Source organism: Danio rerio, chromosome 2, assembly GCF_049306965.1.
Source record: "Danio rerio strain Tuebingen ecotype United States chromosome 2, GRCz12tu, whole genome shotgun sequence".
NCBI lineage: Eukaryota > Metazoa > Chordata > Actinopteri > Cypriniformes > Danionidae > Danio > Danio rerio.
The window spans coordinates 12335226-12349375 of record NC_133177.1 but is presented as its reverse complement, the minus strand read 5'-3'; the positions used below and the strand labels follow the sequence as shown (position 1 = coordinate 12349375).

Below are 14150 nucleotides of genomic sequence, written 5' to 3'. Positions count from 1 at the left end.
TTTTGGTTATATTCGGAATTTCAGACAAAACTAGATCACTTCAGGATTCTCAAAAACAACTGTTGTCTTACAGTCTTATTGTGGCAAAGAAGCTGGTGCTAAGGTTTTGGAAATCAACAGAATCCCCATCATTTAGATCTTGGCTGGAAGAATTAACTAAATTAGCACATTTGGAAAGGATTAGATTTCTTATGGCAAAGAAGTTGAAAAAATTTGACAAGATTTGGTCTCCTCTTCTCCTCTATCTTGAAAGCTTAGACTAAAATCCAGATGGTGAAGGTCACACCAACAGTACTGCATAAGCTTCAGTCCCAGGGGTGGGGTGGGTTTTAGGGGTTAGATATTCTGGTTTTTTTTTTTTTCCTCTCTTAACTATTTTATTTTATTCTATTACAGATAATGTTATTGTTTTTAATTTTTACTTATTTTTATGTGTGTGATATTTAATTTGTTTATTTCTTTTTTGCAAAAAAAAACTTGAGATGCTGTAACATCTGCTGTAATGTTGTGCAATGCAATGCAATGCAATGAATATCTCAAAAAAAAAAAAAAATTTAAAAAAAAGATAACGTTTTTAACAGAAATATATTGTTGCTGTGGTAACTAACTCACAAAAGGGCTCTATCAAAATCAGGTGTTATTTTGTATCAATGTAGAACAACTTTAATATAATTTCACTTTAAACAAAAGTTGCACATTGTTACTTTTGACCCCATCAGCAGGGACGAAGTACTGTAACACACGGGTTGCTAGATTTACTGGCTTATCTTGTTTATTTTAAATAAATCTGACTATAATCTTGTTAATGTTGACTGCAAACATATTTTGTCCTTCATTTTTGCAAAAAAATAATATTAAACTGCATTTTTATTTTAAATTTCACTTTCATCTAATGGTTCAAAAGCAATGCAACAATGCAAAATGTTTCAATTTTCTACAATTTTTGAATATTTTTTTATGATTATTGGCAAAATACATTAATTTTATTAAAGATCTGAATCCAAACACTGCAAACTCTAATGTGGAAGTGAAAAATAAGGGTGTCTATTATCAATGCTACATAAATAACAATGTTACTTTCGTCCCCACAGGAACTCTTGCCATTAAACTTGATTTACTTTTGAGTGAAAAACTCAGACATTTCAAATTAAGAATGTGTTACTGTATTAGATAACCTGTAGATTGATCATTACTGTAATGCATGAAAAGAGAAACCCAACTTGTAATAAGGAAAAAAGAAACACTACAATAATTTACTTTTCGCTCTTACAAACAGAAATTCTGAACCACAGGACACGGCTCTGAAATTTGGCAGCTCCATCAAGAGTTGCATGCTGGAAAGTGAATGTTGTCAGGGCATGGAAATAATCGATTTGTTACTTTCATCCCATGTAACTTTTGGTCCCACTGTACCCTACCTAATGACTGGCAGGCATAGAAAAAATAGTTATAATACATAACAATGTATAATACATAATCCATAACAAATATTTATGGATATATGAACTTGTGAAGTTTTATGGAGCCTTTTTTATATATACAGTTGCAATTAGAATTATTAAATCCCCTTAATTATTAACCCCCCCGTAAATTTTCCCCCAATTTCTGTTTAACATTTTTTTAACACATTTCTAAACATAAGAGTTTTAATAACTCATCTCTAATAACTGATTCATCTTTGCTATTATGACAGTCAATAATATTGGATTAGATCTTTTTCACGACACTTCTCTACAGTTTAAAGTGACATTTAAAGGCTTAACTAGGGTAATTAGGTTAACTAGTCAGGTTAGGGTAATTAGGCACATGCCATGTATAAAATGTATAAAAATAGCTTAAAGGGGCTAATAGTTTTGACCCTAAAATGGTTTTGAAAAATTTAAAAACACTTTTTTTTTTTTCAAATAAGACTTTCTCCGGAAGAAAAAAAATTATTATCAGACATACTGTGAAAATGTTATTGCTCTGGTAAACATCATTTAGGAAATATAAAAAAAAAAAAAAGATAAAAAATCAAAGGGGGTTTAATAATTCTGATAGTAACAGTAAACTATATATATATATATATATATATATATATATATATATATATATATATATATATATATATATATATATATATATATATATATATCCTCCTGAGACCCCGCCCATTGACTTGTGTCCTCTGTAATGGACATTTGGGTTTTTATGAATTTTCTTTGAATTGCTTGAGCTACTCTTGTCAAGTCCTGTTGTACTGTTAAGAGGACATCCTGGGCTTTCTAGTGATAGGTCATTTTATTGGCTGACATGCTAGGAACCACTTCTTACCCTGCATCCAAAATGGCCGACATACAAAAAAAAGCACATTTTATGGGGAGAGTTATGTAAAATTTACCTTTTTAAATGATTTTTTACTTTTATTATTACATATTAATTTGTTTATTAAAGTGTCAGGAACAATACATTTAGTTTTCAAATCTGTTAACTTGTTTGTGCTTCAAAATGTCATCCTTTTTTTAAATGTCCACTATAGTGGACACCAGGACCATCTTAATGTAATTAATGCCTGCATGTTGTAGAGGGCAGAACTGAAGCAAAGTTGAGGGAGACTGATTTAGAGTCTGACAATCAGACAATTCGAGAATGACAATCAGTTTTAAATTGCTTTTATGTTAAATTTGTTTTGGATTAACAGCACTTTTTTTTTTTTTGGAGTTCGGCTCTCTTTCAGACAAAACTGTTTCAGGAATTTCAATACAAAAGGAAAAAATGCCTTTTTGTTTTGTTTTTGTTACATTAATAATATGTTACTAAAATGGTTCTGTGACCCACTACTGTGGACATGCTGTAAAATTAAAAATAAAAGCAAAATGTAAAAACTCTTTAACTTTTAACCCAACGTATGTAGGAAATGACAGAAAAAAAAGAAAAGAAAAAAATTATTTGGGTCTCAAAAGGATATATATATATATATATATATATATATATATATATATATATATATATATATATATATATATGTATATATATATATATATATATATATATGTATATATATATATATATATATATATATATATATATATGTGTGTGTGTGTGTGTGTGTGTGTGTGTGTGTGTGTGTGTGTGTGTGTGTGTGTGTGTGTGTGTGTGTGTGTGTGTGTGTGTGTGTGTGTGTGTGACAACATCTGTGTTTGTGTGTGAATTAAAATTTATTTAGGTATTTAATTTAGGTTTTCATGTTTGTAAATGGAAAGTTATTTCTGCAAGTGATTGTCCTTAAGTGATGATTAAATAATTTAATCAAATTTAATATTAAAGTAGGCTTTAATTACATATTAATCTTTTGTGAGAGATTCTGTCTTACAAACGTAAAACGCCAGGTAGTTAAATGAGGCCGAAGGTCAACAAAAAGGAAAAGTGAAGAAAAAAGGTTTTGTCACTAGAGGGCGTCATTCTGCAGCTTTAGGCCTGTGTTAAATGAAAACGGGGTTATGCAGGGTAACCAGACACTTATACAGCAAAAAGACTCAATCAAAAAATCCGCATGCATTATTTTTATGTCATTATTAAGCAAATCACCTTATTTTATATAACTCTTACCAATGTAGTATAACCCACACAAGAGCACGCAGGTGAAAGCAAAGAAAACCAACAAACCTAGAAGTGCAGTGCCTAATGTTGGTGATAAATAGTCATGGATTAAGGTCGACAGAGCGACACACATGGGACGACACTCTTGAATATTAATTAGGTTAGACTGACGTTGCTTAGTAACATGCTTAAATGTCCACTCACGTACCCTGATTAATATTCAAAGCCAAAACTGCTGCATAGAACCAATATGCGTATAGACCCCTGCAACCAAGGTAAAACATAACTGTTATTAAAAAAGCCAGAGATAATTTTGCGACAGGTGTTGATGACATTTCTCATTTCCGCGACGGCAAACTGTCGTATCGAAAGTCATAGATATATACACTATATGTCTCCTGGCGTATTGTTGTCTATTGGACGGAATGCGTCAAAAGCGCCGCCATCTTGCTACAGGGTAGCGCTCCTTTGAAATGAATGCGGGACCAAGGTACAGTGGAGGACTGTGGCCATCCAAAGCCAGAGATATACACATATACACATATATCTATGATCGGGAGTTTTCCTGGATGTTAGTGTGTAATTTTTTTTTCTAATTACGAATATTATAATTTTACATCACTTTTTCTACATTGATGGATCAGTGACCGCACGGGCATTCCTGAAAAAAAGCTTGTGTTTGCGTGTACAGAAATGTACTATTCACCCTCCCTGTTAAATTTAATATAATCCATTCCGTGTCCTGAAACACATCTCCTGCTTTCACTTCTTATACTGACGGAGGGAGCGATTGTGAATGAATCCCCCGAACGACTCTTTCACTAACGTTAGCCGACAATAATATAAGTTTCTGGCAGCGCAGCATCTCGTTGTCATATTTCTTTTGCATTGTTTGCTGATTTTATTCAACAAAACTAGCATAAGCCGAGTGTTTAGTTCGAGTTGGAGCTGCTTTGCCGTATGCTAAATGCAGACTGTCATCATCAATAACGTTACCTGATTAGCACAAAAGTTCAGAACATTCAAAAACAGAAAAAAAAAACGTAATATTACCTATGAAATGTTCTGCCTTTGTGCTTTGTTTTCTTTGTTTGCTCGTTACTACACCCGTAGACAGCGCTAAAGTCCCGCATCTTCACGTAACACTGTCTTGACTAGTGCGGTTGAATGACATTTGTCCTGGGAGCACTGTACCAATGTGGCGGCGCTATTGACGCATGCTGAGGGTCCCTATGCGATATCTAGTGTATATATCTATGATCGAAAGTCAGTGGACATCAATAATGGGATGTGATTGGTTGGTAAAGGCACACGATTTAAGGCAGCAGTTATCACTGGTAGATAGATGGCATGACAGAGCCGCGGAAACCTTCTGTTCTATGATATATTTATTCATACATTCCCTCAATCACAGCTCTGGGCATTTTAGCTGCTTGCAGAAAAATTCGAGTTTCTCCAAATTCAGATGTACCAGTAAAATGGCATAAAATTTTGTCCAATCGTGCCAGTGCCACCACATACCATTCTGATTGGTTAGTTTGCTTGTTACGTTGAGTAAAGGGACACATCTTTTTCGCATTTGCACTGATTTTGTAATTTGTTGGTAATAATCGTAGGGCAGATGGGTGCATTACAGTGGTCATACTTAATATAAAGAAAAAAATACGAAATACCAATCTCCTGTTCATGCTAAATCTTTTGATATTATTAGGCAAGTTTCATAAGTGTAAATGGTCGGAGAAGTAGCCTAATATCTCCAATTTCAAGGCTGTTTTAAACATTTAGTTTGAAACCTTTTTAGGACTATCAAGTCGTGAAGCAACCAGAAATGTAGCTAAATATGCTTCAAAAACTAAACTCATCTTCCCTATTGGTAAATGTTATGTATACCTGCTCTTGCTTTTTTTTTTCTTTCTTTTCTTTTTTTTGTTATTTTACTTAGATATTCTATGCTAAAATGTAAATATCCTATTATAAGATTTGTTATGAATTTGATTGGAAATGTTCAGCAAATATATATAATATAATAATAATAATAAATATATACATAATAATAATAATAATAATAATAATAATACCAATAATATATATATATATATATATATATATATATATATATATATATATATATATATATATATATATATATATATATATATATATATATATATATATATATATATATATACATAGACAGATAGGTGCATTACATACAAATGGTTCTTCATTTACGGTAAGAGGAAGCCATAATTAAACCATGGTTTAGTGAATTAAAACAGGGATTAAAAAAGATTATAAACATGTAAAAGATGAAGTAGTATTTTTTTCAGCGTTATATAATTGCATTTACTGTGTTTTTCTTGCTAATAATATTATAGAATTTGTTTACAAATATTTTAATATTTTACCCAGTATTAAAACATGACAAAATGATCAGCAAAATGTATTTACAGTATTCAATTTTGTTTATGGGGCCTATAATATAATATTATAATATAATATATTAATATTATATTTATAAAAAGATATTTAAATATGCATGTCAAGAGAGTTTAATCATATGGTTTCTTCAGGAATAGTATAAATATGTAATGTGCATGTGTGTGACTATTTGGAATGTTATCTTAGGTTTGTATTTGCAAAATTGTTGCTGCAATTGTTAGTCGTGGACTGAAAAGAAAATTAGTTTAATTTATCGTTATAATAGTCAAAATATATTTATGAAATGTTATCTTTGTGGTGAGATGCTGACTTTCTATTGTCATTTCCTTAAATAAATGTAAAAAATAAATATTGGATTTTTGTTATTTTAGTTATCTTTCCTTAATTAAGTGCAAAATTGCTAAAGATATGAATTCATATATTAATTATGATATTAATTCTAATTCTTGTTTTCTTAGTATATGGTTTAAAAAGTATGTTTTTGTTGTTTTTCAGAAAACATTTCTTATGCCATTTTGCTATGGAAATATAACCCTAGCTTGTTTTAAGACAAGTTTTTGAGACAATGGTTCCTCTTGCTGATGTACATCAACTCTTTTTTGTTCCTGTTTATTCATTATGTTTATATAAAGATAGGTGCATTACATACACGTGGATCTACATTTACAGTTTAACTATAAGAGAAAGCCATCATTAAACCATAGGTCAGTGAATTAATTCGGTGATTACATAAAAACACTATAAACATGTATGAGATGAATTGGTATTTATTCTTTATGTATATTTTCGCTATATGTTTGTATTTTCTGTCTTTTGTGACATTATAAAATCTGTTTACAAGTATTTTAATATTTTACCCAGTATTAAAACATGACACAGTTATCAGCAAAATGCATTTACATTGCATTAAAAAATGTTTTCTCTTACAGAGCCATTATTATTATATTAATAAAAATATTTTTTATATGAATTTTAAGAAAGTATAATCATATTATAGTATATCATAGTATAATAATAATGGTAGTATAAATATATAATGTGTGTGTGTGAATATTTGAAATGTTATCTTAGGTTTGTATATGCAAAGTGGCTGCTGCAATCATTAGTAGTGGACTGAAACGAAAAATAGTTTAATTTAACGTCATAATAGTAAAAATATATATTTATCAAATATTTATTTGTGGTGAGATGCTGACTTTCTATAGTCATTTCCTTAAATGTAAAAAAAGTTCAATATTTTAAAATTAATTATCTTGTCTAAATTAAGTGCAAAATTATATTAAGCCAGGCATTAAAAGTAGAAAAAAATTAAAAGAAATTAATTATAATGAAGTTTTTTGTTGTTGTTGTTTTTAAGATAAAAATGATCTGAGTATATGGTTCAAAGGTATACATGCTTTTGTTTTTAAGAAAACAAGCCTTCATTTCTCATGCAATTTTGCTACAGAAATATAGCCTCATAGTCATTAGTTAACACACTCAATGCATTTTTTAACAAATCCACTTATTTCTAAAATATGAGCCTCTATCAAATGGTTGATATGTCGGTTTATGGTAAAAGTATCAGATTTAATACATATACTATGAAAATCTGAAAATATCAAGTATAAGACCAATTAAAAAACATTTTTAAATACTTAATCACCTAGAAGTATACCATAAAACATTTCAGATTCTCATTTAACATGCTTTTTTTTAACAATAAACCCATAATCAAGTGTAGTAGTGCAACTGGATGTTTATTTGATTTTATTTTGTAAACCAACAATGCTGTGAGTGTAAACTATTATTTAAAACAGTCGTTCTCTAAATGACTTTAACAGTAAATCATGGTCAACCGTTTGCTAGAGGGACAGTCAAAGGGTTAAGACAAGTTTTTGAGACGCTGATTGCTCTTGCAGATGTACTTTAACCCCTTCGGTCTTTGTACCAATTTATTCATTTTGTTAATACCGTTGTAAGGCAAAACATTTCAGAAATAGATCGTTTCCGTTCACTGTACGTCCGCTGCATGTCTTCAAAACTGACATTGTTGCAGTCCAATCACACCAAGGACAAGAAATGGCGAGTCGTAAGCTCCGCCCCCCGCGACTTCCTTCAGCGTTTCCATCTACCGGGTTTCTTTCATTTCTCTGGGTAGCACATTGAGTTGCTCCGCAGAGCGCCACCCATCTCCCCGTGTCTGAACTCCTGTCTCCGTTCACCTTTGCATTTGGACGCGCATCCTTACATCCAGGGGCAGCCCGAGCGTTTCATTATCCGGAACCGTGGGTTTTAAAGGGCAATGATCTCACTGGAGCTTAATTTCAATTTATTTACGAGTGACCTTTCACTTTACCTCAAAAACCAAGTTAAAGTCGGACTATTCGGGTCTGGGGTTGGACTATCGGTAGTTCTCGGGTTCAGCGCCGCTTATGCCTGCTACTACCTGATATCTGTGGCCAAGGTAAGGTGACTGCACGTCGGACTCGCTGGTGTTCACGTTCATTTATAAATGAACGTTGCGATTCGGATGCTCGTGCACGTGATTGGGTCATATATGCAGCGGTTGACAGGGCCAATCAGCGCACGAGAGCTACCGGCTAGTGATGTCATAATTCAAAAGGGCTGTATTACGTCAGTTTATGCTGTCAGTTTTATCTGCACTCAATCCGGAGCTCTGTATGTGTATATTGCTGTCGGAATGTCTTGAAATGGGTATTACAGCTCAAAAGAACTCACGTTCACTCTCTTTCTCTTTGAAAAAGAAAAAAAAAGATATGGATGTATACAAGTATGAGTGTTGCTATTAGACTAGAGCATCCTTCTCCATTTTTACAATGACAAGATATGTGGAAATAAGTTTCGCGATCGTAACTGGATTCAAAAAGTTTTATGATGTCAAATTATATGCAATTTACTATAAAAACTGCTCATGAAGTCTTAAGTCATGAAGTGTCTTGAGGTTTTCTAAGATTTTTTACATGTTAGTTTTTTAGCATATTTATAATATGCTATCTACAACCTACACTGCATTTTTAACACAATAAAATGGCTATAATAATAATAATATTAATAAAATATGTTATTATTATTTTTATAATTTTTATGTCTGCATTGTTACCCAAATTATACTTAACATAATAATTAGCAATTATTTTGACTGAAAGAGTTGACGTTTTCTATGAAAAGTTTGTAAACATAAATTTAGCCATTTTACATGCATGCTTTTGTGCATTTTGCACATTTTGCATGTTTGCTGTTTTGTCACAGTATTATTGTTTATGTTGTAATTAAACTATAAGTAATATAATCCATAATAATAACAAATAAAGTTATTTATTATACCTTTAAGGGCCCAATTCATATTTATTTTAATACAACTAATAAATATTTTATGCATGCTTTGATTTTGATGACTTGAATTAATTTCCATTTCAATTTTCCAAAGGCAATAATCCAGGGTATCCGCGGAGTAAATTTCAAAATGCACAATTTTAGTCCTTAAAAAGTCTTAAAGTCACTGAAATATTGTCTTGTAGGTTCTAAATAATTTTAAACAGGTCTTAATTTTCTTTTGTTTATGTAAAGCTACCTAATTGATCCAAAACACATCCAATCACCAACACATCTCAAAACCTTTAGTAAAGAGTTTTTTTTTAAAGTTATGTTGAATAAAAATGTTCAGTTGAGGTCAGAATTATTAGCCCCCCTTTGATTTTTTTCTTTTTTAAAAAAATATTTTTTTAGACGATGTTTAACAGAGCAAGGACAATATGTCTGATAATAATTTTTCTTCTTGAGATAGTCTTATTATTTTTATTTCGGCTAGAATACAAGCAGTTTTTAAAATTTAAAACCATTTTAAAGGTCAAATTTATGAGACCCTTTGAGCTATATTTCTTTCCGGTTGTCTACAGAACAAACCATCGTTATACAAAGACTTGATAATTACCCTAACTTGCCTAGTTAACCTAATTAACCTAGTTAAGCCTTAAAATGTCACTTTAAGCTGTGTAGAAGGGTCTTGAAAAATATCTAGTAAAATATTTTTAACTTTCAACATGGCGAAAATAAAATAAAAACTATTATGTTTAGAAATGTTTTGTCAAAATCTTCTCTCTGTTAAAAAGAAATTGGGAAAAAATAAACAAGGGGCTAATAATTCTGAATTCAACGGTATGTATACAACTAAGTTTTGCTTGTTTTGACACGTTATTTAAAATATGTGGCTAATAAATTACTACTTTCTTTTATGTTTTTTTTTTTAATTTTTAAATTTTTATTTTGATGGGCCATTAAAAATCTTTAGCGTCTAGCCCTTTATAAGTCTGAAATTTCTATCTTCCTGGTCTTAAAAAATCTTAAATTTGATTTGGTGAAACCTGCAGAAACCCTGTAATCATAATTGTGGTAAAAAATAAAGAAAGTAGAAGTAGGTATAAGTTTTAAGTGGTTGTTTTAAAAAAAAAAAATCTGTTTTTAAATTTACAAGTTTTGCTTTTCCTAAAGTGTATTTTTATATTATTTAAATGACAATTAAACAATTGTTTTATTTATATTAAATGCACATTTATAATAAAATAGTATCAGTGATAATAGCAATAATCAATATGATTATTTAACATCATTAAGTTATATATGATATAAGTTCAGCTTGTATAATATAGAAAAGAAGTTCAGCAGTTTTCACACAGTTATGTTTTTCAAGATAAATACCAACCTCTGTGCACTTTGTTTTTGCAGAAACCTCTACTGATAGCTGGAGGAAATAAGTTTCATCAGTTCCTGAGGGACCAATGCCCCGTGGTTTCAGAGACATACTACCCCACTTTCTGGTGCTGGGAGAGCAGAGTTCAAACGCTGCTCAGACCCTTTGTGACTGCGAAACCCTGGGTCAACTACAGAAAGTGAGCACATTCCCCTAACTAATAAATTCATTTAATTCTTCCAAAGTTGTTTAAAGTTTTCAAAGAGATGGCTAAGCAATAAATGGTAATGAATAGGAAGTACTCTGGCATCTTTTAAAGTCAAACCATTTAAAAGACTTGATGTCAGAGGAAGTGGTTTCTAAGTGTTTACACAGTGCCAGATCGTGCACATCCTTTCGACTTTGGCTTTATATATATCTAATGTAGCTACCACTATATTTAATTACACAAATCAAATCAAATATTTGCTATTGGGTCTATTAATAGTTATTCTTAGGTGTTAAAGGGGTCATAACATGGAATATCTTATTATGTATAGGTCATTTGTTATAGGAGTGCATACGATGATAGTGCCCCTACTGCAAATAAGACATACATTGTGCCCCTTTATCAACATCAGGCATTAATTTAGCTCATACCTGTCAACACTGAGATGTGAAAATAAGGGATAGCCTCCCCCCTTGCTTCGTTTGATCACATTAAATAACAGAGGTGTCACTTTAAAAATGCACAGGTCTATAATGAGAGCATTCAATTTTTTATGCTCATTTAAAACAAAATTTGTTGTGTTTAAAAGAAAAAACAGCAAGATTTACATGTTTAGAGGTTATTATTATTATTATATGTATGTCTGTTCAAACACGTACACAAAACCCTTCACTTTCACTCCACTTTAAATTGCGTGTACAGAATCCATTTGGGAAACAGCAACTATTTATCACTATGGAGCGCATCTGACAGTCACGCACCGCTACATGAACTGACTGTTTTGAGGTTTGCATAGGAGGGGCATTGGCACCTGTAATGGAAAGGAAGGGAATCCCATCATTTTTATATTTATTTCAAAGAGTTTTCATGCCTATAAACAATATGAAAGTACAGAACAGATTCACATTTAAGAGCAAGGGCTCTTCAGCGCTATTGGTTGCCTTTACGGAGGATCAGCTCTTTAATGTTTATAATTTGCCACCCTTCGTTGAAAGATTGACAATACAGAAGAAATACGGGAAAATACCTTTTTGACATGATAACGGGATAGAATTGTAAACTACTGGAAAATCCAGAATTGTGTTGTAGTAGTGCAACGGTCATGGGTTAGATCAGTGTTTCTCATCCACGCTCATAGAGGACCACCAGCTCTGCACATTTTCCCTGTTTCCTTCTAAACACACCTGATTTAGGTCATCAGCTCATAGACTTATCTTGCGAGAAGGGGTGGGATTAAACAAGATGATTAGACGTTTAAAAAGTAAGCAATTGGTCCATATTTTCAATTTCTGTACAGAGCAAGGTTATAATAGTTTAGAATTTTTCATTAGTTTTAGTTTCTATTTCGTTTTGACTTTTTGCTTTCAAATTCAGTTAGTTTTAATTAGTTTTTAGAGGCAGATCTACTAGTTTTTATTAGTTTCTATAGTTTGAAATTACTTAGTTTTAGTTTAGTTTTTATTAGTTTTAGTATTAATTTTAGTTTTTTTATATAAATAAAGATATTTGTAAGGTGCAAGATTCAAAATCAATAGAATAAATATTGTATAATAAAAACTCAACCAAACATTTTTTTGGAACCTGTATTTAGAGGATACATAAACACTATCATCTACCACAGTGGTGTAGTCCTAAAATAAAAAAATGGTGTACTATTACTCACCCAATCCAAATTTATCCAAAAGTAGGCAAAGAAACGATGAAAGTAAATGTGTCTTTGATTCATTTGATATACTAAACATCAGTTTCCGGGGCTGCTGAATGGAAATATAGGAGGGCTAAAGCAACGACCATGCTGTTTTATAATTTTACTTGAACGTTTCAGCAAGACATCATTCAGCTGATTTGTTGTGATCTTCAAAAAACTCAAATACTCAAACTCAATACACAAAAATTAGGGAATTCTAATAACCAAAACATGCAAGTATACTGAGGCTATGATTCTCAGAAGTCGCAATACCCAAACAGCTTGTGGAAAAAAGTAGGCCTACTGAGTATACGTGCATATAGCAAGGACTACGCCCCTGATCTACCACTACCATATCCATCCTCAAATTCAAATACAGCAGCCCACAAGATTGCAGCCTTAAGTACAATATGTGTGCAAGGCTGCTCTGAGTACACAGTACTGATGGGAAGTTCAGATATTTAACGTGGATGTTTGGACTTAACATACCAAATTTATGTTCAGCAATCGTGACTGCAGTCAGTTAAAACATCACCATGATCTCAGAAATGTCTTACAGTAAAGTTTTGCAACCCAACAGAATCATGATTCTCTTATTTAAATTCCATTACAGTTTTCTGTTAAGGAATGAACTTATGTTTTTTCACCAGATCCTCTTATTTAAGCCTTCAGTTTACCTGCGGTGCAGTTGTTCAAATTTAGTTCAGTCACAGCAGGTTGTCATGTACTGTTTGTGTTTGGTTCACTGAATCACGCATGCGCAGTATTATTAGTTCACCGCTTCTCAAATTTAATCTCAGTGTAACGTTACTGTTCTAATAACTGAATGAGAGTATATATTGGATTATTTTGAGTCAGAGGAGGGTATTAGGCCTGTTAAAAGTAAGTAGTGTGTGGATAAGTGCTTACTGGAGACGCAAATCATTTCAAATGATTCAGTTTGATTTGGTGAATTAGTTTAACCAGTTCACTTAGAAGATCCGGGTAAAAACATTCGTTCACGATTGCAATACAGAAATAAAGCCATTATTGGGCACAAATGTGTTAAAGTAATAGTCTTAAGTGCCTGTAATCCTGTCGTTGTGCTGCTGTCATGCCCACTCGTTTTTGTCACGGGGTAAGCGAGGACTGACTGAAGGAGAACTGGCTTGATCTGGCCAATGGCAGCAGGATTAAAGACTCTGGGGTGCGAAACACCTGCAGCGCTAATTATATTATTTACTTCTAAATGGTTTACAGTAAGATTATGTATTAAATACATTCACAAATACGAAAACGAAGGAGGTTTTTGCTATAATTTTAGTTGGTTTCAGTTTGTTTTGTATGTACACAATACAGTTTCAGTTAGTTCTAGTGTTTAAAAAACTTGTTTTTATTTTTATTTTAGTTAACGACAATAAATTGACATTTTATTTTTTTATTTTTTTCATTTGTTTTCGTTAACTATAATAAACTTGGTACAGAGAGGTCATGCTTTGAGCTTTGATTGGTTTCATTCAGTCATGTGATGCGGTTTCGCTGGTCAGAGTTCACAAAGCTTGAAC

General features: G+C 31.8%; 1 protein-coding gene across 3 annotated transcripts in view; it reads left to right on the top strand.

Annotated features, from left to right (window-relative positions):
• Positions 1-8146: 8146 nt before the first annotated feature.
• abhd3 (abhydrolase domain containing 3, phospholipase) overlaps positions 8147-14150 on the top strand; it is a 60174-nt gene continuing 54170 nt past the window's right edge. For 2 of the 3 annotated variants that reach the window (XR_012386820.1, XM_073915985.1), the window contains exons 1-2: positions 8147-8467; positions 10747-10910. Coding sequence is in view for 1 of the 3 variants with exons in the window: in NM_001004569.2 (NP_001004569.1) it covers positions 8306-8467; positions 10747-10910 (326 nt within the window). In the remaining 2 variants the exon portion in view is untranslated. 3 annotated transcript variants of the gene reach the window in all.